This window comes from Lutjanus erythropterus, chromosome 12, assembly GCF_056507025.1.
Source record: "Lutjanus erythropterus isolate fLutEry1 chromosome 12, fLutEry1.hap2, whole genome shotgun sequence".
NCBI lineage: Eukaryota > Metazoa > Chordata > Actinopteri > Lutjaniformes > Lutjanidae > Lutjanus > Lutjanus erythropterus.
The window spans coordinates 27,674,149-27,700,290 of NC_139328.1; the positions used below are offsets into that span (position 1 = coordinate 27,674,149).

The 26,142-nt window shown below is 40.3% G+C and overlaps 2 protein-coding genes across 2 annotated transcripts; one reads left to right on the forward strand and one right to left on the reverse strand.

The window, feature by feature from the left end:
• The first annotated feature begins 7,088 nt into the window (after nucleotides 1-7,088).
• Nucleotides 7,089-14,413, forward strand: fzr1b (fizzy/cell division cycle 20 related 1b). The gene is made up of 14 exons (XM_084731641.1): nucleotides 7,089-7,300; nucleotides 7,646-7,840; nucleotides 8,986-9,087; nucleotides 9,171-9,234; nucleotides 9,328-9,455; nucleotides 9,664-9,746; nucleotides 9,836-10,019; nucleotides 10,134-10,199; nucleotides 11,072-11,174; nucleotides 11,394-11,575; nucleotides 11,669-11,902; nucleotides 12,231-12,335; nucleotides 12,535-12,627; nucleotides 13,649-14,413. The coding sequence occupies exons 2-14, from the start codon at nucleotides 7,763-7,765 to the stop codon at nucleotides 13,688-13,690; spliced, it is 1,464 nt and encodes a 487-aa protein (XP_084587767.1). The 5' UTR covers nucleotides 7,089-7,300; nucleotides 7,646-7,762; the 3' UTR covers nucleotides 13,691-14,413.
• LOC146318119 (importin-13-like) lies at nucleotides 14,231-25,651 on the reverse strand. Its single transcript, XM_084731642.1, has 21 exons — nucleotides 25,466-25,651; nucleotides 24,063-24,188; nucleotides 23,094-23,734; nucleotides 22,869-23,009; nucleotides 21,447-21,588; nucleotides 21,185-21,351; nucleotides 20,804-20,924; nucleotides 20,462-20,609; nucleotides 20,003-20,184; nucleotides 19,899-19,925; nucleotides 19,640-19,774; nucleotides 18,301-18,447; nucleotides 17,548-17,628; nucleotides 17,292-17,429; nucleotides 17,102-17,198; nucleotides 16,970-17,022; nucleotides 16,819-16,885; nucleotides 16,531-16,589; nucleotides 16,356-16,445; nucleotides 15,543-15,724; nucleotides 14,231-14,666 (listed from the first exon to the last, which is right to left on the reverse strand). Exons 1-21 carry the CDS (start codon nucleotides 25,535-25,537, stop codon nucleotides 14,582-14,584), a joined length of 2,901 nt encoding a protein of 966 aa, XP_084587768.1. The 5' UTR covers nucleotides 25,538-25,651; the 3' UTR covers nucleotides 14,231-14,581.
• Nucleotides 25,652-26,142: the final 491 nt, after the last annotated feature.

The following is a 26,142-nucleotide window of genomic DNA, read 5'->3' on the forward strand; positions in this document are numbered from 1 at the left end:
AAAAAACCAAATAATATAAAAACTATTATGATAATTCTGTGTGATGAATGAATTTTTGTCATGATCTTTGAAGATCCCTTTGAAATGTATGTGTTTGATGTATGTAATTAAAAAAAAAAAAAAAAAAAAAGCTGATCTTTCAACATTAGCCTGTGTGCACAGCTCTCTTCTGTGTCAAATCACATTCATCATGATGCGTTTAAGGACACGGCACCAGGCTGACATTTGTGCTGATTCCTCTGGGGTTTTTCACCCAGCGTGCAGCCGGCCAGGGGATTGTTCGGACATGGAAGGGAACATCCCTGTGGGGACACAGCAGCGTACAAGAACACACTGTCATCCTTGTTTGTAGGAAGAAAAACAAAACAGCCCTGGGATCACACATGCATACTTAAAGATGACACACTGTGGCACATGCATGCTTGCACGCACACAGACGCACAATGAAACGCTGTGCGATGCAGCAGATGAGCGGATGTGACACATGAAGATGGAGGGACCCCACTCCATCTGAGTGGAAAAGAGGAAAGATGGATTCCTGTACCTCAACTAAAGTGGTACCATTCATATCTGTCATAAAGATGTCATTAAATGTTATAATGTCCATTTGACAACAGAGTACAGTACCAAGTTGATTTAGACTACAGAGTTACCTCTTGGACTAATAGCAGTTAATTAGTTTACTTGTTGCTAAAGAAGGCTTTTTATGTTTTTTTTTTCTTCATTTACCTTTATTTACCTGTATGTTTATTGTTTACTTGTTGCTAAAGTAGGCAAACTGCCATCTGCTGTTATCTGTAGCTGATGGTAGCAAGTTAGCGTGGTTAGCTGTGGAGCTAGATGCCTAATTAGCTGACTCAGCCCTGGGGTGCCAGGAGCCAAACCCAGCAAGAAAACCACCCTGCTACCGTATTCCCTGTCATCACACTGTCATGGTTTATGTCAAGTTGTCATAACAAAGACATTATTGGCTTGATTAATGTCAAGTTATGATAACAGAGGCATCTCAACGAAAGTCAGCTTTACATTAAGAAATTACATAATTGACCGAATTACACTTAATGACAGCAGTCATAAACATTCAAAAGAACTTCTTTATGTTCATGACAGGTGTCAGGACATGGTTGTGAAAGTCCAGTGGTAGTCTTATGCACACTTATAATGGTCTCATGATGGCCAATGTCAAAACCAACCACATTTGTCAGTTTAATGTAATGTTAAAACACAAAGCTACACAGCTTTTTTAAGTTTGATAATGTCAAGTTGTCATAACAAGACATTTTTGGCGTGATAAATGTCAAAGTTGTCATAACAAGGACATCTCAAACTACTTCAGCTTTGCATCAAATGACATAATTGAACAAATGACACTTAAAGTTATAAACATTTATACATTCACAGTATCCTGATGTTTGTAACGGGTGTTGTGACATGGTTATGACAGTGTAATGACAGTGATATACACTCCTTCAAATAAAGTGTTATCACATACTCTTTTAATCCATAGTGGGGGTCTCAAACTGTCAGCCCAGGGTCCATCTGTGGCCCCCGCTTGTTCTCCCACCGAAGAGGCCTGCAACACGATGTCCAAAATATAATTCAAATAAGTTTAAACTACTCCTTCATATACAGTTGAAATAATAACACAATTCTGCACTTGTCAAAAGCACAGGCAAAACAGACAGTGCTCAGATGGCCACTTTCTTCAGGAGTATTAAAGACCAATTCCAAGTGTTTGTGAAGAGTTTGTGAGTTTGTGCCCAATGAACTGCTAACTAAAAATGTAGAAGAAGCCTGAAGAAGAGCGTTAGCTTGAAACATCACGTGTGTATGTGCTAATAAATTGCTCTTCAGAGAGTTACAGTGTGCAGACCTTTCTTCTGTTTTCATTTTCTTCTATTGGTCCAGCACCTGCCTCAAATGGTATTTGGATTTGTGCGACTGCTACCGCGCTGTTCATTGTCGACTTCACCACCAATTTCCTGCTATTGGAGCCACACAGACAGTTGGCTCGCTCGCAAAATAACCAGCCTTTTCTCTGAAATGCGGTTTCAAGATAAAGGTCTACTGTAAACCAAATCACGTTTGATCCACGTGGCCTTCTCTCGATTTTGCCCTGATCAATACTTGTCCTCATTTGACGTAGAGGCGAAGACAGAGAAGAGGGGATAGCAGTGCAGCTCTGTAGCTCCCTGGTGTGTCAAAGTGAGCTTAGTGCGTGGGAGGAGATGTTGAGCATGGCGCAGTCTGTGGTAGAGAAAAAGGGACTGAAAGAGAGAAAAAGAAAAGGGGAGGCCCACACAAAATGAAAACATCGACTATGCCACATCTATAGGACGCGAGACAAACAAAACACTCTTGCTGAAGCACAATGCACACGTTTATATCTCACCAAAACATACACATATCTAATTCAAATAAAGGTGCCATTTGTAAACAGTACGGGCTTTGACTTATCAAACAGCACGTGGCGTTGCTGAGATGATTCAAAGATAAGATTGTTATGTATTTTCCAGACCTCAGGTTCTTATGCACTAAAACTACTCTTTCCATAACAACCTTCTCTGAGAGGAAATGAACAATAAAGCTATTCATGATTGCCTGGAAAAACGCTGAGCCTGCATTCAACAGCTTTTTTTCTTTCCATCTTTTTATCATACTGAAACTATTATTTTTCTTGTCATCATACGAGAGATGAGATTAGTCAGAGTCCTGTTGTTGTTTTGTTGTGGATTCCAGTAAGGGTCTGACAGCGTCACAGTCTGTAAAGCACTTCCTCTGTGCCCACTGAACTGCACTGTAGTACGGGAGCGATAAGGCCGCAGCATTTCCCCCTCCACCCCGGCTGACCGGGGCAGGCAGACAGCTGCTCTGCACCCCCAGACGCTGGCCTCCGTGTCAGCGCTGGGCTTCTCCAACGTGGGCCCCGCTGCACGTTGCTGTGTGTGGAGCTGATGGAGGATGCAGATAAGAGGGGCTGTTGTGACTGGGCTGTCTAAAAGCAAAATGAGATGCTGCTCAGATAGCGTCTTGTAAGTAATCCTGGGGTTTGTTTGTGTCCCTGTGTGGCTGCATGTGTGCGCATGTGTGGAATGTGTGCATAGTGACTGAGTGGTGTAAACATGTCTATAGTGTATAATGTACAGTGGTGGAAAATTACTCATATCCTTATCTAAAAATAGTCCATTAGATGTGAGAAAAAGCACAGAATTATCCACACAATATAAAGTATCAATGCTGCAGAAAAAGTGTTATTGAAGCATTAATGCATAAGTCACATTATCTGTTGTATAAAGTAATGTAACTTTATATGCAGTTAGTCCAGTGGTTCCCAACCAAGAGGCCAGGCTCCGTCCAGAGGGACATAAGATAAATCTTGTGAATCATGAGATCATTAAATGGGCAGGAAATAATAAAGATAAAATCCTTTACACACAGTTGTGCTGATTTTTATTAAATCTTTCATTAAGTAATGCCACACCAGGGGGTATGTGCTTTCTAGGTCAGATACCATAAAAAACAGAAATTAAAACTGAAACAAAAATATGTCACACTGATGTGACATCTGAGCAGCACCTGTTGAGAGTGCAGCGAGCAGAAAAGCTGAAACTGTTAGCTAAGAATGGATAATTGGTTGAAATAATTAGCTGAAAGTAATGGATAAATAGTGAAATAGCTAAAGGCATTTGGTAAATGGTTGAACCTGTTCACTGAACTTCATAAACAGTTGAAACAGCTGAAATAGCTTACATGGATAAAAAACTTATCAGTTAAAAGCTAAAAGTAATGTAGTAGCCTAACTGACAAATGATGATATGTCTAAAAATAATGGTAATGGGTTGAAATAGTTTGCTAAAACTCAGATAAACAATTAAAACAGTTAGCCAAAAGAAATGGTTGAAATAGTTAGCTAAAACAAAGATACTCTAGCCATCTCTTAGAATAATAGTTGAAATTGTTAAAACGAAGATGTTCTGGCTCAAAGTCATGGATAAATAGCGAAATAGCTAAAATAATGGGTAAATAATTGAAATGTTTAGCTGAAATACATGGATAAGTAGTAACAGTTAGCTAAAAGTAGGTTAATACTGTAGCTAAATCATTAAAATCTTTGGCTGGTAGTATTTTCTTGCTTGCCACGAGTTCCTGCTCAGCCTATAGACTTTACATTGTGATGACATTAAATTGTTTTCCTTGGCTCTAGGAAAGTTTTATGTAAAAGCTCCATTGATCAACAAAAGAAAGTCTTGCCCTGTCAACAGTTTGACAGGCTTCTCTTTTATAATGGAAGCTTATGGGGAAAATGTTTTTTGGGGCCATGGAAGAATCTTTTGCTACAAGACTGCAAGTGGCCACTGGGAAAAATTGGTAGCAAGGCTGAGCAGCAATTCTCTCTCTAGGTTTGGCTAAATGTAAAAGATAATTTGCTTAAATAAATGGCGGCGTTGACAAAGGGGTACTTGATTTCTACACGTGGCAAAACATTGCTCTAATCTTTGCTGTTTTGTGACCTTTGACCTCTTTGGTCCTCAAACAGTTAAATGAAGTTTAGAGGGGAAATATCACTTATGGGATCACAAGGCAAAACGGCTGGAAACAACTAACTAAACAATGAATTGTCTGTGTTTGTTTTTTTTAAATCTTGATCTGAAAACTAACGATTAACTGTCAGATAAACGAAAAAGAAAGTGAAATATTTAACTTGTGAAATAAAGTGGAGCAGAAGTACAAAGCAGCGTATAACAGACGTTAGAAGAATCTCAAAGCTGTACTCAAGTACTTAGTTGCTTCCCTGGTAGTATACAGTATGTGCGTACTGTATGTGCTTTGCATGAAAACCGGACAGCATTTAGTACATGAATAATATCAGAGACAATCTATAAACAGTGTGTGCATAGTTTATTCCAGGTCTGCAGACATGTGAATGTAGGCCTACGTGCAGTGTCACCAGAGACGCCATGCCTCGTCTCCACTCTACCATGTCTTTCAGTCAGTCTTATTAAAGACCTTACAGCAGCAGTAGGCCAGTTTTCCTGCTCCTCTCTCTATCTTTACAGTGTTTTAGTGGTCTAGAGCAAAAAGCACACATGATGAAAGAGTTCAAAGAGTAAACCTTTATCTGACAGTTTCGGCTGCAGAGTGCTCCGTGCTGCTGTTAGCAGGGAATGGAAATTTTTGTATCAGTGAGGGCAAAATGTAAAATCTTTATTTACTTTGAAGCCACGGTCACACAGGGGCCCCGAGGCGAGCATGTGCTATCAATACTCTCTGCTCGACATGCAGCTATTGATGAAAGCACAGATGGTATGCAAATTAAATTGAGAGGTTGGTTTTAAAGTTAATTAATGCATGTAGAGGAGGATCTGGGCCTTTTTGGCTCCTTGGTGGTCTGGGAAGTATTTTCTCCTCAAACTTCTTTGGTGATTCTGGTGTAGGTGTAGTATGCGGGAAGTGTTTAACCCCTGTGTTGTGCTGACACTGACTTTATTGGCTCACTGTTTGGGGTCCCACAGACCGCACTGTTGTATGTCTTTTCATATTTTGTCTTTTCTTATCTTTCTCATCTTGTATTTTATCTTTTAAAACCCAAAATGTAGAAAGTATTGAAGTTTTTACTTTTCTCTTTGACACAAATCACAATTTCACATTTAATGAAGGAGATAAAATATAGAAATGACCTTTGAACAAAGCAGTTGCACTAAATAAAGAAATATTGTCTGCTTTATATGTTATATGGGCTAATTTGTTTGAAACACCTACTCTGAAAAATGTAAATATAAAGTTGAAAAACAATGGTTAGTATGTTAACTGTTTAAGAGGGGCCAGGGGTAAAACTGAAAATTATCAGCCTCATTTTATTAATACATACTGTAATAATAATAATAATAATAATAATAATAATAATAATAATAATAATAATAATAATAATAATAATAATAATAACAGCACTCAAAAAGAGTTCATAAAGTGCTGTACAAACATAAAACAGAGCAATGACAGACATGGGGAAGAGAGACAAAGTGTCATTTAGCAAAGCCAATATTATAGGAGCCATTATAAATATGAGTTAAAAAAAAACAATAAACACAGACAGAATGTAAATGCATAAGTAAAAATCAAAATAAAGCACTGAATCAAGAGTTAAATTATGTTTTCTTTAATACTACTTCCTAAAACATTAAAGAGAAATACATGTTTGGAAACCCTGGGTCAAATATTTTGCAGTGCAGCAGCGACATCCTGTGGCCACAGATGGCAGTGGTTCATGTAGGCGTCTGAAAAAAGCTGTCAGATTTACTCAAAATATTTATTTATTTATTTATTTATTTATTGTCTTCAAAAGCAAATTGCAGAAGTTGCAGTTTTTTGGTAAAGAAGAAATGTGTGATGACATTATAGTGACATTATAGTGAAATACAGTAGTTCTCCAGATGTAAAAGAAAAAAAAAACAAACATGTTTGATTGTTGAACTGACTCGTCATCATGATGTCACCAGTCTTCTTTTTTCAGTGAAAATGAAAATTGTGACACATTCAGTAATCGTGAATTATATTGCAGTTGCATTATGATGTGAAAATAATGGCATATACTCTATGAACACTATCTTGATGTGTGTGTAAGTATGTTGTGAGTATTTGTGTTGACAGTACAGATGTTTTCAATATATTCATCTTTCTTACACATTTAATTTCTTCCAAGAAACATAAGGAACATGCATGAGGGGTTTACTGGTATATTTTAAGGGGGCTTTTTAAAATAATTCAGTATTTTTATCCCTGCAAATTATTTCTGCAAAAATATAAAAAGGACATTGATGTTGGTTGCTCTTTTTGGCAATTTTTCATAAATCATCTTTTTTAAATTTTTGGAAATGAGTTTAAACAATATATTAATTTGAACCTATATTCTAAAAACAAAAAAAGCCATCAAAACATTGAATTTTATGTCCCCTTTATGATGATTTCTGTCAGTACTGACCCCTGAGCTTTACTGAATTCTGTTTTTTGTGTATGTATAATATTGCTGTTTGCAGTGAGCGCGTGTCACCAGTAGGCGTCGCTGTTGAGCCGCACGCTGCGTTCACTGCTACAGACAGCAGAAGTCAACCAAAGAATTTCTGCTACAGCTGATTCGGTCGCCATCTTTGTCGCGAACATAAACAACACCAGCGAGTCGCGTTGGCGTTTGGACGCACCGCTGTCACCTGGAGGAACGCGACCACCGTCTGTCCGCCACAGGGCCCGTCTTTTCAGCCGGACATGACGGTTGATTTGGTGACCTGAGCCGCCGTGTCAGTGGGTGAGTTCAGAGCGGCTGTCTGTCGAGCAGCAGCAGTGTCGTCAGCTGATGTTTCACTGCTTTTAAATGGGTTGTTGTGTCCGAGCTTGATGCCATGACAACGGTGCGGCTGTCATTAGCGCGCTGTGGAGATGTTTAGCGATTTCAGCTCGATATATGTCTGTTTTCACACCAGTAAGAAACGATAAACAGAGAGTGGGTCTTTAAACCATGTAACAGTAACATAAATACCCCCTGACATGCGCTGACATGCACACACTCCGTGCTAACCAGGCCATTTGTTGTATTTTTCTATTTGGACTGTCCGCATCGGTTTCTGTTCTGAATTAACTTGTTTTTCCACAGAGATGGGGATCCATTGTGGATTTCCTCACCGGGAGGGAACGGAGGTTTAAAGGGGGGCGGGGAGGGGAGGGGAGGGCAGCAGAGGGGCCTTGCTGCTCGTCAGCCCCGAGGAAGGAGATGGACCAAGAGTACGAGAGACGGCTGCTGAGGCAAATCAACCACCAGAACCTGCCCACAGAGGCCCGCCTGTCAAAGGTGAGATCACCCGCAGACACTGACACACGGTCTGTAGGTGCCTGACAGTGCTGGTGCATGGAGCAGACTGACTGTGTGTGTGTGTGTGTGTGTGTGTGTGTGTGAGTGTGTGTGTGATAGCTAGGTAACAATCGTTGTCCCCTATGAAACTGCTATGGTATTATTTAGTTCTACTTCTCAGAATACTCTGGTATGGTATGAACAGGGACTTACCCTTTTTTAGTGTGATCATAGTTACTGAACACCTTTCTTTGGGTTATTTTAATTACTTAAAGGGAAAGTTCACCCAAACTCGTGACTTTTGATCCCTCAGGCAGCACTGCATTAAAACCCGACATGAATATATAAAGGATATTACTACACCGTCTCAGGAACTCTTTAGGAAACAGCTAAACGCAGTTTGTCACTTCATCTACAAGTGCAAGTTAAGACTGCCAGTTAAGACTAAGACTCCAGGTTGTCACCAGAGGAAAGATCAAAAGCCAGCATCTGTGATGGTATGCAGGTGTGTTAGTGCCCATGGCATCATGGGTAACATCACATCTGTAAAGGACCTGCTAATGCTGAAAGGTGCATATAGGTTTTGTGTTCTGTTTCTATCTACACAGCTTCTTGACTTTCTTGAAATCAGGTTTGTACCTGTAGTGCTGTTTATCCATCAAGATTTTTTTTCGGTGTGAGTTGCACAGTTTTGGAGGTACCAGCTGATGTGTGCTTTCTCTCCAGTATAATTGGACTAAATGGTATTTGGCTTGTGGTGCTCAAAGTGTCAAAAAATACAACAACTCAGCAGCAATGTCTGTTTCCAGAAATCATGGATCATGGTGTTTTATTTCTGAATAGCAGACTGTTATTAGGAATAACAGACTGTTGCTGTGGATGCAGTTTTGATTGTAGACACTAGAGGAGTGATAAAATCATTTTGAAAATTAATATTTAATAGTAATTAATAGTAAAATGATTGTTTGTTTTTTTTGAGTAGCCATGTGTGCAGGCCCTGCACCACCATGTTGGGGTTTATTTTGCAATAATGACCCACTCATTGTACATTATCCCTTGCAGAAAAGAGGGTTACAATAGTAAAAACCCTGCTAGAATTGTTGTTTTACTGTCTCTCTCTCTCTCTCTCTCTCTTGCCCTCCCAGTGTGTGAGTGCTACCTGCAGCCCTGTGAGTGTGAAGTCAGGTGACCGCTTCATTCCCACCCGCGCTGGGAGCAACTGGAGCATCAACTTCCACTATGCCAACGTGAGCAGTTAGTTCTTCATCTGTTCAGTCAGCTGATCACCATACTGAGTCACTAAGACACTAACCTCTCCTTTTCTGTGCAGGAGAACTGTCGCTCCCCAAATCAGAACCATAAAGCAAAGGATGCAAGTTCAGACTCCAACAAAGGTCAGATATTTTTTATGCCTTGGTGTACTTCTTGTAAAACATCCCAGCTACATCTCTGTAACACCCATCAACACTTGGACTTTCCCCCTCCAGACGCTGTGGCGTATGCGGCCCTGTTGAGAAATGAGCTGCTGGGGGCTGGGATAGAGACTGTGCCAGACCCTCACACAGATGACCGGCGGCATGCAGTCCTCTCTCAAGACTCTCACAGTCTTTTTAGGGTACGAGTCAAAAAAAAAAAAAAAAAAAAAGATGGCTGTTCAACTACAGAATAATTTGATTTTGATGAAATAAAAGATAGAACAAGATTTTCTCATTAAATGGATAGTTCAGATATTTTGAACTGGGGTTGTTTGAGTCATAGTCATTGTATTTAGATTAGTGGCTGGCGCGTTCTCACACTCTGCTTTGTGCGTCCGTCCTCTGCAGTACACTGTCCACACTAAGAGAGTGCCTTTCGATAGCGATAATGAAGTCTCACCATACTCCCTTTCTCCACTTAGTAACAAGAGGTATGAAATGTTTCACATGCAGCACAATGAACAGAACACAGCACTTAAACTATGCTGTCAACTAACGTTTCTTCTCCGTGTTTCTGTAGTCATAAGCTGCTCCGCTCCCCTCGTAAACCGGCCCGTAAGATCTCTAAGATCCCCTTCAAAGTGCTGGATGCTCCGGAGCTGCAGGATGACTTCTACCTCAACCTGGTAGACTGGTCAGCAGGCAACTTGCTCAGTGTTGGCCTGGGAGCCTGCGTCTACCTGTGGAGTGCCTGCACCAGCCAGGTAGGATTAAGTTAAAAACTTTTGTTGCCTCATGGTTGAACATCAGCTGTGCCTGATCTACCAAGGAGATAAGTGGAAATGGTAAATTTACATACTTTGTGTTTGTCTTTCCAGGTGACAAGGTTATGTGATCTGTCAGTGGACGGGGACTCTGTTACGTCGGTTTGTTGGAATGAGAGGGTGAGGCAGAATCTGTTGCTTATTTATGCCAGTAGTATTTGAGAAAATTGAGACTGGGTTGCCCCAACAATGATTGTTTTAATGTAAGATTAGTTCAAATCAGGGTCTAGTAAAACTAGGTTTAAAAAGCAGTAAATTCAGATTTCAAATTAAGCAGAGCTCTGTTGCACAATTAGTGATGTAATCCAAAAGTAAATAAAGTTTAATCAATAAATAAATAAAAAATAAAATTGAGCACTATTGTTAGTATAAAAGAGGGGCGACACAGTTAACTTGCAGCTGCTCTGTATTCCTTTACAAAATGTTGCATTGCTTACTGGCAAGCTGAAAGTTTGTTTTACATTACATTGTTAGCCAGCTTAAAAGTAAAATTGTTGAATTGTTTTCTATCTAGCTTAAAAGTTTAAAAAAAAGCTGTTGGCCTGTCATTTGCTAGCTAGCTAAAAAGTTAAAATTTTATATTGTTTGCTAACAAGCTAAGAATGTAACATTGTTAATAATGTTACATTGTTAAAAAATGCTAAAAAGTTAAAAGTTTGCTAACTAGCCAAAAATTGAACAAAATGTTACATTGTTTGCAAGCTAGCTAAAAAGTTAAAAAGCTATATTGTTTACTAGCTAGCTAAAAAAAAATAATTAAATTTAATTTAGCTTAAGAGTAAAAATCAAACTGAGCTTTGAAGGTAGGTTTAAATTAAATCTTCCTTTATTGTAAGCAAGTTAAAATGTAGATAAAATGTTTGGTGCATCATAATTTAAAGTTAAACTGTGATTTAATCAGGTTTAAAAAATGAATCCTGGTGGTGCAACCCAGCCTAAGTCTCTCAAGAAAAGAAATAATGGTGATTTGACTTTGTCTTTGGTCCCATCAGGGGAGTCTTGTTGCTGTCGGAACTCACAAAGGTTATGTCCAGATCTGGGACGCAGCCGGAGGGAGAAAGCTGACCAGTCTGGAGGGTCACTCAGCTCGTGTAGGTCAGTCACACTCTGCTGGTTCTGCTTTTAGCAAAGTAAAAGGAAGAAATAGAGAATTTCCTAGCAGAGATTTTGAAAAGAACTTTTTAGACCTAAATTCCAACATGTCCTGTATATCGTAGCACCAAACACGTGTTACTATCATCAATAAACAGCTGATGGATTCTTGACAGCCACAGTGAAATGTGAGACTCTTCCCTCCCACCCTTTGTACCCAAGGTGCCCTGGCATGGAACGGAGAGCAGCTGTCGTCGGGGAGTCGGGACCGAGTTATTCTACAGCGGGATGTCCGAACCCCGCCTACAGCTGAGAGGAGGCTACAAGGTCACAGACAAGAAGTGTGTGGTCTCAAGTGGTCTCCTGACCACCAGCACCTCGCATCCGGAGGCAACGACAACAAGGTGAGAGAATATCAAACTTAGAGCGGGCTGCACCAACAAAGATTCATTTAACCTAAGATCAGTTCAGAGTTTAGCAAGGTTTCTCCTTCTCAGCTCCTGGTGTGGAACAGCTCCAGTCTTCTCCCAGTGCAACAGTACAGTGACCACCTGGCGGCAGTGAAGGCCATCGCCTGGTCCCCCCACCAACATGGGCTGCTGGCGTCAGGGGGTGGCACCGCCGACCGCTGCCTGCGCTTCTGGAACACGCTGACGGGTCAGGCACTGCAGAGCACAGACACCGGCTCGCAGGTCTGCAACCTAGCGTGGTCCAAACACGCCAACGAACTGGTGAGGAGACACACAATCACAGATGTATAATGCGCACGCCATCCTGGAGATGCAACCTCTGTACACAGACAGTTTGTTCTCAGGCGATTGCTCTGTCATTGAGTAGTAAGTGTCGGATAATGACGATATAATAATCGACCAACGACTGACCAGTAAAAATAAATATTGTCCTTCAGAATTCTTAATAATATACTCTCAGGGATTTTGATGTACATTTTAGAACATTTTGACCATCTAATATACACTTTTCATTCCCAGTTTTTGTACATTTGTACAACAGCTCTGTAAGAGATGTATTTTTAGTTAATTGTTCTTCCTTTGTTAACAGGTGAGCACTCACGGCTACTCTCAGAACCAGATCCTGGTGTGGAAGTATCCGTCACTAACACAGGTGGCCAAACTGACGGGACACTCCTACAGAGTGCTGTATCTGGTAAGACTGCAGCTTTAAATGACAAAGTACAAAAATAAGATTGAAGAGAAGGTCCAGGTTGAAAAATACAGAAGCTACCCTTCAAGTAAAGTACAACACAGAGCTTTTTCTCAGCATTCTGAATGTCCATTTCCCAATAAACACGTGCCAAAATGTTCAAAGTGTAATCCGTTTTTCTCTCTTTGTCCTCCCCTCTCAGGCTGTGTCACCAGATGGGGAGGCCATTGTTACAGGAGCTGGGGATGAGACACTACGTTTCTGGAATGTCTTCAGTAAGACACGCTGCACCAAGGTACACAGTACTTTTTGTTCATTATAGTTTCACAGATCCATCATGCACAGCTCCAATGCCTTTATTTCAGGTACGGAACGACATCTTGAAATGAGATCTTCTTGATGTTTGTCCAATTTTCAGCTCTCTGAGGTTTGTTTGTGTCGATAAAACAACAGTTCCAAAGTTGTTTTCACCCTGATTTCTTGGCGAAATCAATAATGTCCGATTTTAAGTTCTTCAGTTTCACCAAACAATTGACACTTCCCAGTCCCGCCCCTTTTTACTCTGTGTTCCAATAACAGTTGAGTAAGATTGGCACCCTGCAGAACTACCCCTGTGGTTAAATTTCTTTTCTTCTGTTCCCTCTTATGCCATGTGCTGGACTCATCATGTTGAAAAGAAAACCAAATTTTGAAGACAGTTAAAAGATGTTTCTTGGGGATCTTTAAACGCCAAATATGTATAGTCAAATCTTAGCAAAATACCAGCTAACTAGTGAGGTTTATGTATATTAGTTAGCTAATTAGCAAGTTAGTTTACTTAAGATTTGATCATATATATATTTAGCACTTTTACAAGTGCCCCAGAAACATCCTTCAAAATGTGCTTTTTTTAAACAGACCTAGTACATAGCATGTCTCAGCACAAGAAACAGGAAAGGACAATGTTGACCAAGGTTTCAAAAGGGGCGGGACTTACGAAGGGTCAGTTGTGGATTACAAGATCAAGGTACAAGGTCGATTTATTCATCACTATACAGCAGGGTTGTGTGGTGAGATTTAGATGTAGATCCATCTTTGATACACATAAAAAAGAAACATTTAACTTAAAAAAATAAACTATTTTACATGATGGGGTGCTGAGGATGAATTCAGTCTGGCAGCCTGAGGGAAGAAGTTGCTCTGTAGTCTGTTAGTGCAGCAGCAGATTCTTCTGTATCTCTCGCCTTACAGCAGCAGAGTCAACAAACTGTGGCCAATTTAGGGCAATATGAAATAGCTGAATGTTTCTGACGGTTTAATTTTTTTTCTGTTCTCAGGAATCAAAGTCAGTGTTGAACCTCTTCACGAGGATACGATAGTGAACAGCCGGGCTCAGGACTGGTTTCAGGAGGAGCCTGCTGAGCTGTGGTTGAAATGCACAAAGTCCCCGACAGCACTCACAGACTAGGTTCCTCTCATCTCAGCACCACCTCTCAGTGCACCAACCACCACTGCAACAGTCCTCAAATCCACCTTTTTCTACCGACGATCCCAACTTCCAACAACTACAACTGCCATCCCTCACAGTGATGTCACTGATTAAAAAAAACAAACAAAGTCTATTGTCAGGACACGTTGTCTGCTTAAATAAGTTGTTTTCTTGTTTTCTTTTCTGTTGTGGAAGTGATGAAATTGTTTTATTATATATTAGAAATATACCTGTACAAGAGTTCTAAGGTAAATGATGTAATGACGTCACATTTTTAAAAGGCTCTCCTTTGTAACAGAGAGAAGAAGAAGCCTGGCTCGGGTGGGGGAGGGAGGGGTTTCTATATTTTGATAATGTGTGAATATGTTCTACAAGCAGTATACAACAGAAGAGAAACAATAAATAAGCGAACACTCACACACACAGTTGCTCATGCAGCTGCAAAGAACAAACTGTTTATTGGTGTTTTGTCAGAGGTTTGGATCCATGACTGGAGATACGTAAAAGGCAACGTGACACTTTTTTCTTTCATTTGATCAAGTCATAAAGGTATTTTATTAAAAACATGTTGCACAGAGGTCATTCATCCTAATAAAGGCCCACATAATCTGTGTTTTTGCTTTGGTTCAGTTAAAATCTTAACTATTTGATGGTTTTTGTTTAGTCCAGTGTCACCTGCCTCAGTTAAAAAGTCCTGTTCAGCACCACCCGTTTTTGTTTTTGTTACTTTTTCTTAGATTAGGAGTTGAAAGTCCAGCTGTAACCAGCTCAGTCTAATAATCTAGTAACCAGACCCCTGCAGGCCCCGACAGAGCAGAGAAAACTCCTTCACAATCTCCTTCACGCGACGTTTGTTGGTTTGCTCCCTGCAAGAAAGAGAAAGATATCAGTGACTAAAGATGTTGCTATAGTTACCTGTATTTTTACATCATTTTGGATCAAATTTGTCACCCAGGCCTATGATTTGTGACAAATCTTCTTGAGTGGGGTCAAATGAGGCAGTGGACACACCCCTGTCTTTATAGCAGAGGAGTACTGCTGTCACAGGGTCAGCAGCAAAACATGTTACAGCCTCTTCTGACATGAAACCGCTGTTCTATGTATATATATATGTTATATATAAAAATAATTATATTGCTCTTTCCAAAAGCCACAGACTCCTTTAGCAAAAATATTAATTTAACCTCAGTATACAGGATTTGCTGGTCAACTGCTGCCTCAGTTGGTTATTTTGTGTTATTGTGTGACTTCAGTAAATCAGACCTAAACCTTTAAACCAAACCAAAGTCTCACAACAGCAGAAACAAACTAACTGAGTGAGTCAGTGTGGCTCAGCAACACTTTTGCTGAAGGGGTCTGGTTTTTTGGAAAGGGTGATATAAGTGCTTATATAAAGGTGATTTCCTGACTGAGAGGAAAAGCCATTAAAACACACTAAATATGGTGGACACTTAAACTCATATTGATTTTTTTTTTTTGGTAGATCATTTTTAAGTCTGTTTAGCAGCTGATTCTGTCCACAGAACACAGTACAATACATGGCTTTAGGTTCCATGTTGGTACTCTGCTTCTCCACACTAAGGACATGCTGACCGCCATCCACTGCAGGTAATACACTGACTATAGGGAAGTACTTCATGCAACACCACTTTACAATACCTGACCTATCCCATTAAAACACAAACTCATAAAACTCATAAAACCAGACTTTTGTATCTAAACAATGGAGAACATGTTCTTACCTTAGAAGCTGTTGACTGAAGGTGTGTTTCTGCTCTGTGGAGACCTGGGCGGAGGGGAACCCAGGGGTCTGCAGTGTTTCTTTGAGCCACTGGGAGAGCAGAGCTGGACAGTGTCTGTTCAGACTCAACAGCACCTCAGAGAAGTGCTCCGTCAGACTGCGAGGTGACCCGCCTCCAACCGCCTGAGACATCAGAAGGCACAGGACGCTCCCATCAGAAGACAGTTTGAGATCAGACCGCACCAACAAGGATTCGTTTTTAAACCTGATTAAATTATGTTGTAGTTGAAACTCAGAAACCTCAGTTTAGTCTTTACTCTGAATGCAATTAAATGTAATCCTGCTGCACCAAAACTTTTTTCAAATTTAAAAAGTGATCCAGTATTAACTTTAAATTTACACTTTAGGAGGTTTAACTTTTAAAATAGCTGCCTTTTTGAGATGGACTGAGCAAAATGATCATATACCACTTGGAAAATGGGGGGCAAACTGAACCCTGGCTTGGTTAAGCCATAATGAGTAAGCTAACTAGGCTAACAAATAAATAAAAATAAAAAAAATTCCCCACTTTTTGGCCAGCTAGCAAACAATACGGTGTTTTAAGGAATACAGAGCACCTGAAAGTTAACGGTTTCCCGCTCTTTAATACTTACTAGGTCCCGACAGCAGTCATTTTTTTTTTTTTTTATTCATTTAAATTTGGGTAAGCAATTGATTATTGATGAATTTTGGTTTAAACCATCAAGCCTGGATTTATTAAACTGCACTAATGATAAATAGTTTAATATCTTATTGTGTGTGACACCTGACTCACCTGGAGGATGGTCTCTGTCAGCAGCTTTCCATCTCTGTGCAACACGTCACCGAGCGAGGGCACGTCTTTACAACGAGGCAGCAGCTCTGTCTGCCGGGGTCAGGGCAAAGTTAAAAATGAGTCGCAGCGAGATCAAAACGATAACGACAGATTACACATTTCTGCCTCGACTTACAAAGAACAGACTGGCAGCTTTTACTGTAGGTGTCTCTGGAAACTTCAGTGATAAAACGCCTGGAGAAAACAGATGATAAAAAGATGTTTTTAATGAATTCTCTACTTAAATAAGCCTAGACAAGTCAGGTTTGAGTTTGACCACATTTTGCAATGACTGAAGGTATGTAAAAGGGACATTTATGGAAGAAAGGTGCAACAACATGCAAAAAACGTCATGTTGCCATATTTACTGAGTCATATGTGTGAGAATGACCTGCCTACATAACAAGCATCTAATGATACTCACCACAATAAAACAGCGCTTTAACATCCAACTGGTCAGACAGGTACAAATCAGGCTTCCTCTTAAGAACCTAATGATAAAGAAAAACAATAATTAATAACATTGTCTGTGTAATGCAGATGTGCACAACAGTGGTTAATAATATTCAACCCACCTGAGCATGAAGGTGCATAAATGATTCTGCAATATCAGGGTGATCCCGTGGACCTGTAAAATACATTTAAGATTAGACAAGACAAATGTATATCTGGATATAAATGAACATTTCTTTGCTGGTGATTATTACCTTGCTGAAATATATTAAGTGTTGCAGAAGTCAACACCTCAATAAGGCTCTTGATGTTGGATATGTGGTGTTCCTCTCCAGCAAATATGTGAACCAGCTAAACAAGAAGTGAGAGAATGATGAGCGTGAGTCTTCATCACATTCAGAGGGACAAAAACCTTTATTCAGGCCCTGATCCGCGGGGGCGTACCTGCCGTGCCAGGTCCAGAGCCGAGGCCTGTGGGAAGGCGCTATAGATCTGCCCCAGCATCCCGCTCAGCTGAGCCACCATGGGCCCGAAATCATGTAGGAGGGTTCGAACTGACTTATCAAATACCCCACACACTGCCTGGAGGGAGGGGGAGGAAGAGCTTAGAGTGAATCAGTGGACAGATAAATCATACATGCACACACACACATAACATCACACGCATGCATATTTATGCAAGTGGTAAAAACCCTCCTACCTCGACTACCTCTGAGTCATCAAGCCACTTGCTGAGGATGGTCTGGATCAACGTGAACACTTGTTGTAGAACAACAACAACCTAAAACAAGGATTAAAAGGAAATTTGTCCTCACTCAAGCAGTACATATACTGTTGTTTCCTGCAAATTTTAATATTTTGTATGTTCAGAAATATTGATGCACCAGGTTCAAACTGGGTTGTACCAACAAGGATTCATTTTTAAACCTGATTAAACCGTGGTCTAACTTTGAAATAATGTTTTTGGCTAGCTAGCAATGTAGGTTGACAGTCTTTTACAGACCAACTCTCTACAGAACACAAATTAATTTTTAAAACCTATTTATTTATTTACTTATTTATTTATTTTAATTTGAGTAAAAAAGTATCTCCATGTTGATCGAAATTTAATTTTGGTTTATATCAATACACTGGGATTTATTCTTTATGCAACAGAGATTTTCTTAAAAATCTGGATTCATTTCAATTCATCTTTGTTGGTGCATCATAGTCTTAGAGTTAAGGCAGTGATTCCCAAACTTTATTTCACTAAAATTCAACTTGAATCCTTTTTTAAAATCAGTTTTGCACCCCAGTTACTGTTAATGATTGTTAATAATTGTTGGGATGGGAGGTGGTTCATGAATTTTTTTCAGGTATGAAGAGGGGTACACCAGAAAAAGTTTTGGAACTGCTGAGTTAAGGTAATTTCATGGCCCTTTTGCCTTTACACCATCTTTATGGCTAAACTTACTGGATTTCGTGTTGTCTGTGAGGGAGTGAGTCTTGGGCTGGACGCTCCCTCTAAGCAGTCTGCTTGTCTGTTGATGTCCAGAGTGGTAAAGAGACTGGACAGCATCCCCAGGATGTGGATGATAGACTGTTTATTAGTGGGATTAGGCTGTACAAGGAGACAAAGTGGATGGAGGTGACATGTACCATTGTGATGAAAAGATAATGAGATAAGAGCAAAGAGCAATTTTACTGTTGTTACAGTGAAAGTTGTGTCAAATCCTGCTATTAAAAGAAACCATGAGTCAGACAGACACTGAATCGTGACCTCACTGACTCTCAGCCTGGATAAGAGTGTCCACTTTAAGTACACTTAAACTTTCACCAGATCTGTTTAGTATACTATATAATTTGTGAGGTAGTATTGCCATACTTATTTCAAATGTAATCAGCTACTTAATTAATAGAATATTAAAGGTATAACTGGATCGTTAAAGTTTAATCCATTAAGGATAAATAATTGATAACACAGGCATCTTCACATGAACATATGGAGTACTCTAATTTTAAATTGCAACATGTGAAATTAAACTGTGCTTAATACTAACTGGTGTAGTATTGATTACTAATATGCATTGAACTAATATTGCAATATTATATTGAAAAGATACTGGAACAAATGTGTGTTCTTAAAGCAATCGATCAAGTACGCTTAGTAGTAGTATTTGATAATCTTATTTAATTGTGTCTTTATTTAAGCTTTTCAAAGGTTACTTTTAAATAATAAACAAACTTAACCATTTTTGAAGAATACCCCGACCTACAAATCAGGTAGTATTTCTCACTAGTACACTAATGTTAAGTACAGTGAAGTACTACCAGATGAATAATACACTTTACAGTTACATGTTATATTATTTTATTTGCATGAGAGGCTGGCTGTTCAAATGCTCGATGCATTCACACTAATAAAGAGCACAAAAGTATTATTATTATTATTCTTTTGCACTTTTGGCACTCAAAGTTTATATTCATTCAAACATCAAACACACAAAACATTTGGGGCATTTCTGCTATCATTTTTCTCACTTAAAACATTGGACAGAATGTTTAAAACACACACATTTTCCACTTTTCATGCATTTTCAACTCAACATTTTCAACAGCAGCTAAGAGCTTCCAGCTCTCACAAGCATTTTCTTCAGAAAATGCAAACAATCTGTTTATTTTTTCATTTAAATTTACCAAGAGTAGTAAGTATAATATATTGTACTCAAGTTATCCAATTTGTATCACCTCATTTACAGTTATATTTTAGTATTTGTGGGGTTTTCTGTAGAGGTTGCACGAGTTTTTCTTACCTCCTGCTGGGCCAGTGTGTCCAGCTGCTGCACATGAGGACTGATGAGAGAGTGAAGTCTGACGAGAATCTCCTCTACTGGCAGGGCGGACAGGAGGAAACCCAGCGCCTGCATCAACCACATGCACTGGCTGCTCTGCACACAGACACACAGGAACACATACAGCACACATCATACATTATGTCCTCACAGGGACGATCGGTGCTTTCAGTTTTGCAGAGCAGGAAATATCTGGGGGATGTTGAAGGCTGTTACTCACCTTATGGATTTCTTTCACCAGTACATCCTGCAGAGAAACACAAGTGTTAATACAAAGACAGTAAACACATCAATGTCTTTAAAAAAAAAGGCTGTGCATCTGACCTGTGACACAGTGAGGATGTCCTGAGCGTAGGGACACAGGTCATGTCTACACTCCCTGCAGATCCTCTTCAGAGTGGATATGCTGGACACAGACAGCTCCGCCTTCACGAGGCCCTGAAGCACCATGGGTAATATGCCACCCAACATCACCGGGTGGTCAGCCAGCCACTCAGCCAACGATCCTGCGGGGAAATTGAGTAAGGAGTACATGTCATGAATAGTGAAAGTAAATGACTTTGCTACAGTTGAGGGCAAACCAGGACAGAAACATGTAGATATATGTACATAAATAATAACTGTGGTTGAAATTTGTTGTTAAATTCTGATTTAACATAAAACATTTATTTACACATCATTGACAGTCTGATGACTGAGTCTTCTAACCTGAAATTGCAAATCAAACATAAGTAAAAAAAAATGAATGGGAATACAATAGGAAACAGGTGTCTGGGTATGTACCTATGGTGTACATGACAGTGTCAGCTAGCATAACGTTGCTGATGTTGATTCTGGGGATCAGACCAATAAGACCAGGGATAACATCAGAGTAGTTCACGTCTATCGTCTCAGCTATGGACTGAAAGCCAAATAACAGGGCCTCTGTGTCCTGAAGACGGAGAAAAACAAAGTGTGATTCTAAGGTACGAAAAAAATACTTCTTATTTTCAGGCAATTATACACTAATGAGAACTTATGAAGATTATATTCCTTTTCTCCCACATTCAGCCAATAAATCCCCCATAAATCGAACACGCTGGACCTTTAAGCGCTTCATAGGGAGTCAGTAATTAATGACAATACCTGCCATACTGCTGACTGCTGGGGATCCATCAGCTGTCTTCCCAGTCTGTCGTAGAGATTACTGAGCAGCTCTGCACCCAGCATTTCATACACATACATCAAAGTGTCTGAAATGTCCACCCTGAAATGCGAAATACCCATGAAAAGTATTTGCAGATACAGTACTAAGCTCAGTCAGTAGCTACCATTTTTAGCCACACCAGCAGAAATGTCTCAGCAACTGGTGAACGAGTTGCCATGAAATTTGGTACAGATATTTCCCTAAAGATGAATTCTAATAACTTTGGTCATCGTCTGATTTTTCATCTAGATGTGATTTTGGAAAAGAAATTAAATGTCTAACATCCTGTTTCAAATCAAGCTTTCATTATTGTTTCTTACCTGTAAATCCTGAACTGCTCCTTGTCATCAGAAGACCAGGAGGCATAATCCTCCTGGGAGGGATAGTGGGATTTATGTAGGAGCACGTCCACCAGTTGGAAGTAAACTGGCCTGTAGACCTGCAGGTAAACTGCCTGCTTTTCCTCCTCAAATGACAAGATGTCATCCTGAACATGCAAGAAAATAATTAGAAAGTCTAGTGTCTTAATCCAGAAGAAAACGCATTTAATGTGGAAATAAAACCTGTGTTCATTCAGTTTACCTGCAGAGTGTACCAGAAGGTGAGTGTCAGGGAGCTGGTGGTCTCACTGACTGGGTAGTGCCCCGGGATGCCCGTACAGAAAAGGATCATGTTAACCAAAGCCAGATATTCTTGCCAGTGCTCCACCTGTTCCAACAAAACCCTGTCATACACAAACACATTGATCCAGATTAAGAAATAAAAGCTATTTTCTAAAGCCAGGTTATACGATGGAGTAGTGTTTTAGTAGTAAATTATTTTTTGTCTCAAAATCTACCATATTTTTTCTCGGCCTCAGACAAAGAGGAGTTGGGATTTTATTTCAAGACCAGTCAAGACTATAGCTGTGAGGATATCGCTAAATTCCCTGTGTGTAGTCTAGTCTAAGAAGCTTTGGGCGTCTGGGAGTAGATGTCAGACAGATTCTCTGTGATAAAACTTGGCTACCTAAACCACAGTTCATCTGCAAAACAGCATCCAAAAGAAAACACACATCAGTCTGACACTTACTGAGAAGGCTGGGACAACGTCAAACTTTTATCATCACTTAGAAAGAAAGAAAGGTAAGCTAAGTTATACTAGGAAAGCTATCTAACTAATGTTAGTTAACTGCCTCTGTACTAACATCCTCCCGAAGAGATTTAGTAAATATTAACTATATTAGCTACCTGTGTACATACTGTACGTTTCAGTTTGCCACCTGTTTGCCACCTAGCTAGATGTGCAAGCTAATGTTATCTAATCTAATATAAAGGTACAGTGGTAATGTTGTGAGAGATGTGACAAACTGCAAACTGCTCTGACATAAATGCTACACACCACAAATCCCTGACTTGGGTAAGAGAACTAGAGATGTGAGAGCACCTAACCTTGGTCTCAACCCTTGACATATATTAAAAATGGACAACATGAGAGCTCCCCAAAAGTCATGCCAAAGCATCTGGATCACTCCCTGATGGCTGTCTGGAGTAATTCGTAATAAAGCCTGCCTCCTCAATGTTAATACATAGGATATGGGCCAAACTAAAACATGAAAGCACATGTCAAATAAATATGGTGATGTATGTTCAAGTATTAATTCTCCTGACCAGTTTGGTTTTAATTATAGAAAGGGGGTTAATGCCATGATTGACAGCTGAGTCCTGCTCATGAAAGTAGAAGCTCAAAAGCAAGGCTTCAACACTGGTCACTACTGCGTAGACCCTGGCTCCAAATAACTTTACAAGTGCAAGATGCGCAGTTATATACATAATATTTTGGCCAGAGTTTTGTACAATGGGAGGAGGTGGGGCCGTGGAGTACATCTTTATTTATGTCAGTGGTCTCACCTCCTCAAAGTCTTGGTCTTGTCTTGGTATCAACACTGTCTGGTTTTGGTCATGGTCTTGGTTTCTTGGCTACATCACTGTGTAGAAGTGTGTTTGTGTGTGTATCTGTGTGTACCTGGAGTGTGTTTCCCCCATGGCAACAGCAATACGACAGATGCCATGTGAGGTTTCCATGTCTCCGTCCTGAGCCGCTGTCTTCAGCTGGTCATGGAGACCCAGCACCAGAGGCATTAAGTTCACCAGAGCGTCGATGTACCTGCACACACACGTTCAGATTCACACACCTGAAAACTGACTGTAACCTTAATGAACTTTCTGAACAATTCAGCATGATTCTCACCTCTGGCAGTCAGGCTGTGAGATGGCATTAACTATCGTCTCCACAGCCGTGTCGAACAGTTCTGGGTTGGACAGAGCAGTGAAACAGTCCTGGACCAGTTCATGACTCTCGCCTAAGGGCACGTCCAGCCCCACCCAGCTGGACAGGCAGCGGAGCACCTTCTCCTTCACCTGGTTTGACGAGTCCTGGCTTTGGAGCAGCTGGCGCAGCATGGGACACACCACTTTCCACTCCCCAGTCAAGGCCTCCCTCAGCTGGGCGCGACGAGCTTGAGCCAGCCGGCTGCTCTGGAACTCCTCCGGAAGTACGGTGAGGAGCTCCAGCAGTGCGAGGCAGTGCGCATGAGGGTCCTGCGTGGCTTCCGCACCAGAACCACCCTCAGAGTCAGGCTTCTGTGGTTGAAAGGCCCGCACCATGTCCGCCACAGGCTGGGACCAAGCCTGTGGAATTAAGTTAAGAGCCATAGCGGCCAAGGCTACACACAGCCTGGTTAGCACCATTTTGGGCCCTGATGAGAAGTGCAGGATGTGGGAGAGCAGCTGCATCCTCAGACCCTCATGCTGTTCTGTGGGGAGGTCACTCCAGTGACGGGAGATCTTGGTGTGGAGGGTGCTGGCGCCAAAAAACTGCACTTCTGGGAGCTACGAAGAGACCGACAGGTACTGTAACAGACAGAGTAGCTGGTACAAATGTATCCATTAATCTATGAACTCAACACATCAAAAGATTCATATTTTGCAGCTCTTATCAATAGTGTTGTAGTACTTGAGATCGGTCTTGGTCTCAAGACCAATTTTTAAATGTCTTGGTCTTGTCTCGCTCTCAACCACATTTTTAAACCCCTAAAAGTCTCGGTCTTGTCTCGATCTCAATACTCTCTGGTCTTGATCACGACTTAGTTTTGGTAGTCTCAACTACAACACTGCTGATCAGCACTGACATCCAACCAGCAGAACCACAACAACAGACCTTGTCAGGACCGAGCAGGGCCCAGCAGAACTGCCATGCCTGTGCAGAGGCCTGGGCCTGGGTCAGCCACTTCTGGGCCACATTCTTGTGCTCCATGTCCGGGTCAAAGTACAGCTGGTAAAGAGCCTGGAGGAGGAGGAGGAGGGATGAACCAATACAAAAAGAACAAATGGTAAGATGGTAATAATTGAATAATAAGTGATGAGGGCATCAGAGTGGATCATAATCATAATCATTAAAAAGTACATCCACATATTTCCAAGACACGTTGACTGAGGATGTTCAGTATACAGTACTGATAATAAATGCATCTGTGTCTTATCTTTTGCAACAGGTTGATAGATGACTAATTTTATTTAGTAACTTTAAATTTCAATCAAAACAAGCCTTAATGATGCCACTTTACAATAAGACTTATAAATGATTTATAAATAGTTTATAATTTGGTTATTAATTGGGTTGTAAACACTTTCTAAAATCATTAATAAGATGTTATAACACATCAGACACAGTGATCTGTCGGTTTCCAAATAGTGAGCCCACATCTGTACTGTTAAGCCTCGGATCTCATAGCTTACTTAGCTTACTTTGTCTTCTCCATCAGCAGCATTCATACCAGCTTCATCATGCATTGGTTAATAAGTTATAAATGTCATTTAACCACCACTGGCATATGTTAATGGTCAAAAGGTTTCATTTGGCATTAAGTTAACATAACAAAGTCCAGATGCATACACTATGACTTTAAAATGGTGTATGTTGAAAATATCAGGGTAAACAATATTGCCAACGTTTACAATAAGGCTCCCCTTTGCCAGCTACAAATGGTAGTAACTCATGAAATTAATTAGTAGTAAAACAGTAACTGGATCTTGCCAAATAGTGAGCCCACAGCTATTCATGAAAACTGTGTTATAACGTCTTTATAACTGTTTATTGATTAAGTGTTTACAACCTAATTATAAACCATTTGTTAATCATTTATAAGGGTAGCCTTATTATAAAGTGTCACAGCATTAATAATCATGCATACTGCAAGACCAATTGTTTGAACAGAGTAAAGAAATGTGTTGTCAGAGCAACTAATCCAAAGCACATGGTGTTAGTTATTATTAGGACAGCATATGCTTATAGCTTGTATCATGTTACAAAAGGTCTAGTTTGTCTCATCTCCCTGTGTTCAAGCACAATTAACAAACTAATGTTTTCTGTTTCACCAAACTGCTGTGGTTTTACTTTTACTTGGTATTATATCAAATAAATATATCAATATGAGCTGATGCTGCAGATCAAACTTGGGCGCTCATACGAGCTTTAGTGTTTGACTACAGAAGCTCCTTCTGACGGCTCAGTTCAGTAAACAGTCATCCAGTGAAGTGGCTGTTTACTGACTGGTAACTTACCGACTCCACATTCTCCACCGTCAGCTCCAACTCCACCGGGCTGTCTCCTCCAGGATTGGCTGGAGGATCCATCTTTCGCAGCGTGAAGGCAGGAAGGTGTCCTCCTGTTGCTGCTGGATATCCCTCACAAATTAAAGACTGGTCGGTGTAAAAAAAGGAGAAATTATAAAACGCGGACACGCCGGCTGTCCTCTAAAGTGTGTCAAAGCACGCTGAGGACATTCAGCTGTCTGTCCATACAGTACACATGTGGGCAGTGCGCTCAGGCGTGACGACACACTGACCTCTGTGGGGGCTGAGACGCTGCTGTCTCACATTACCACCAGCAAACACTCACACACATTCACGCTTTAATGTCTATAAAGTATATTCATAATGGTTATGAATACAGAAAAATAAAAATGGCAAGTACATGTACTTTTTTTACACAAGTTGTAATTAAATTGTAGAAAAGGAAAACATGTATTTTGTGTACATGTACATGTATACTTTTATGCGCTAAGTGGAACAACTTCAAGTAAGACTGGGTTGCACCAACAAAGATCAATTTATTCTAATCAGAGTTTAGCCAAACCAGGTTTAAAGTGAACAAATCCAGATTTAAAATTAAGCAGCAGAGTAAATCTTAGTTCAATGATGTAAACTCAAGTTAAATCGTTTTTGGAGATACTTGCTTA

Coding starts and splice junctions, on each gene's coding strand:
- fzr1b (XM_084731641.1), top strand. CDS start 7,763: ATGGACCAAGAGTACGAGAGACGGCTGCTGAGGCAAATCAACCACCAG. Junction 9,088..9,170: donor TCAACTTCCACTATGCCAAC/GTGAGCAGTTAG, acceptor TTTTCTGTGCAG/GAGAACTGTCGCTCCCCAAA. Junction 10,200..11,071: donor CGGTTTGTTGGAATGAGAGG/GTGAGGCAGAAT, acceptor TGGTCCCATCAG/GGGAGTCTTGTTGCTGTCGG.
- LOC146318119 (XM_084731642.1), bottom strand. CDS start 25,537: ATGGATCCTCCAGCCAATCCTGGAGGAGACAGCCCGGTGGAGTTGGAG. Junction 21,352..21,446: donor CCTTCTGGTACACTCTGCAG/GTAAACTGAATG, acceptor TTGCATGTTCAG/GATGACATCTTGTCATTTGA. Junction 20,925..21,184: donor GAGCAGTTCAGGATTTACAG/GTAAGAAACAAT, acceptor TTCGCATTTCAG/GGTGGACATTTCAGACACTT.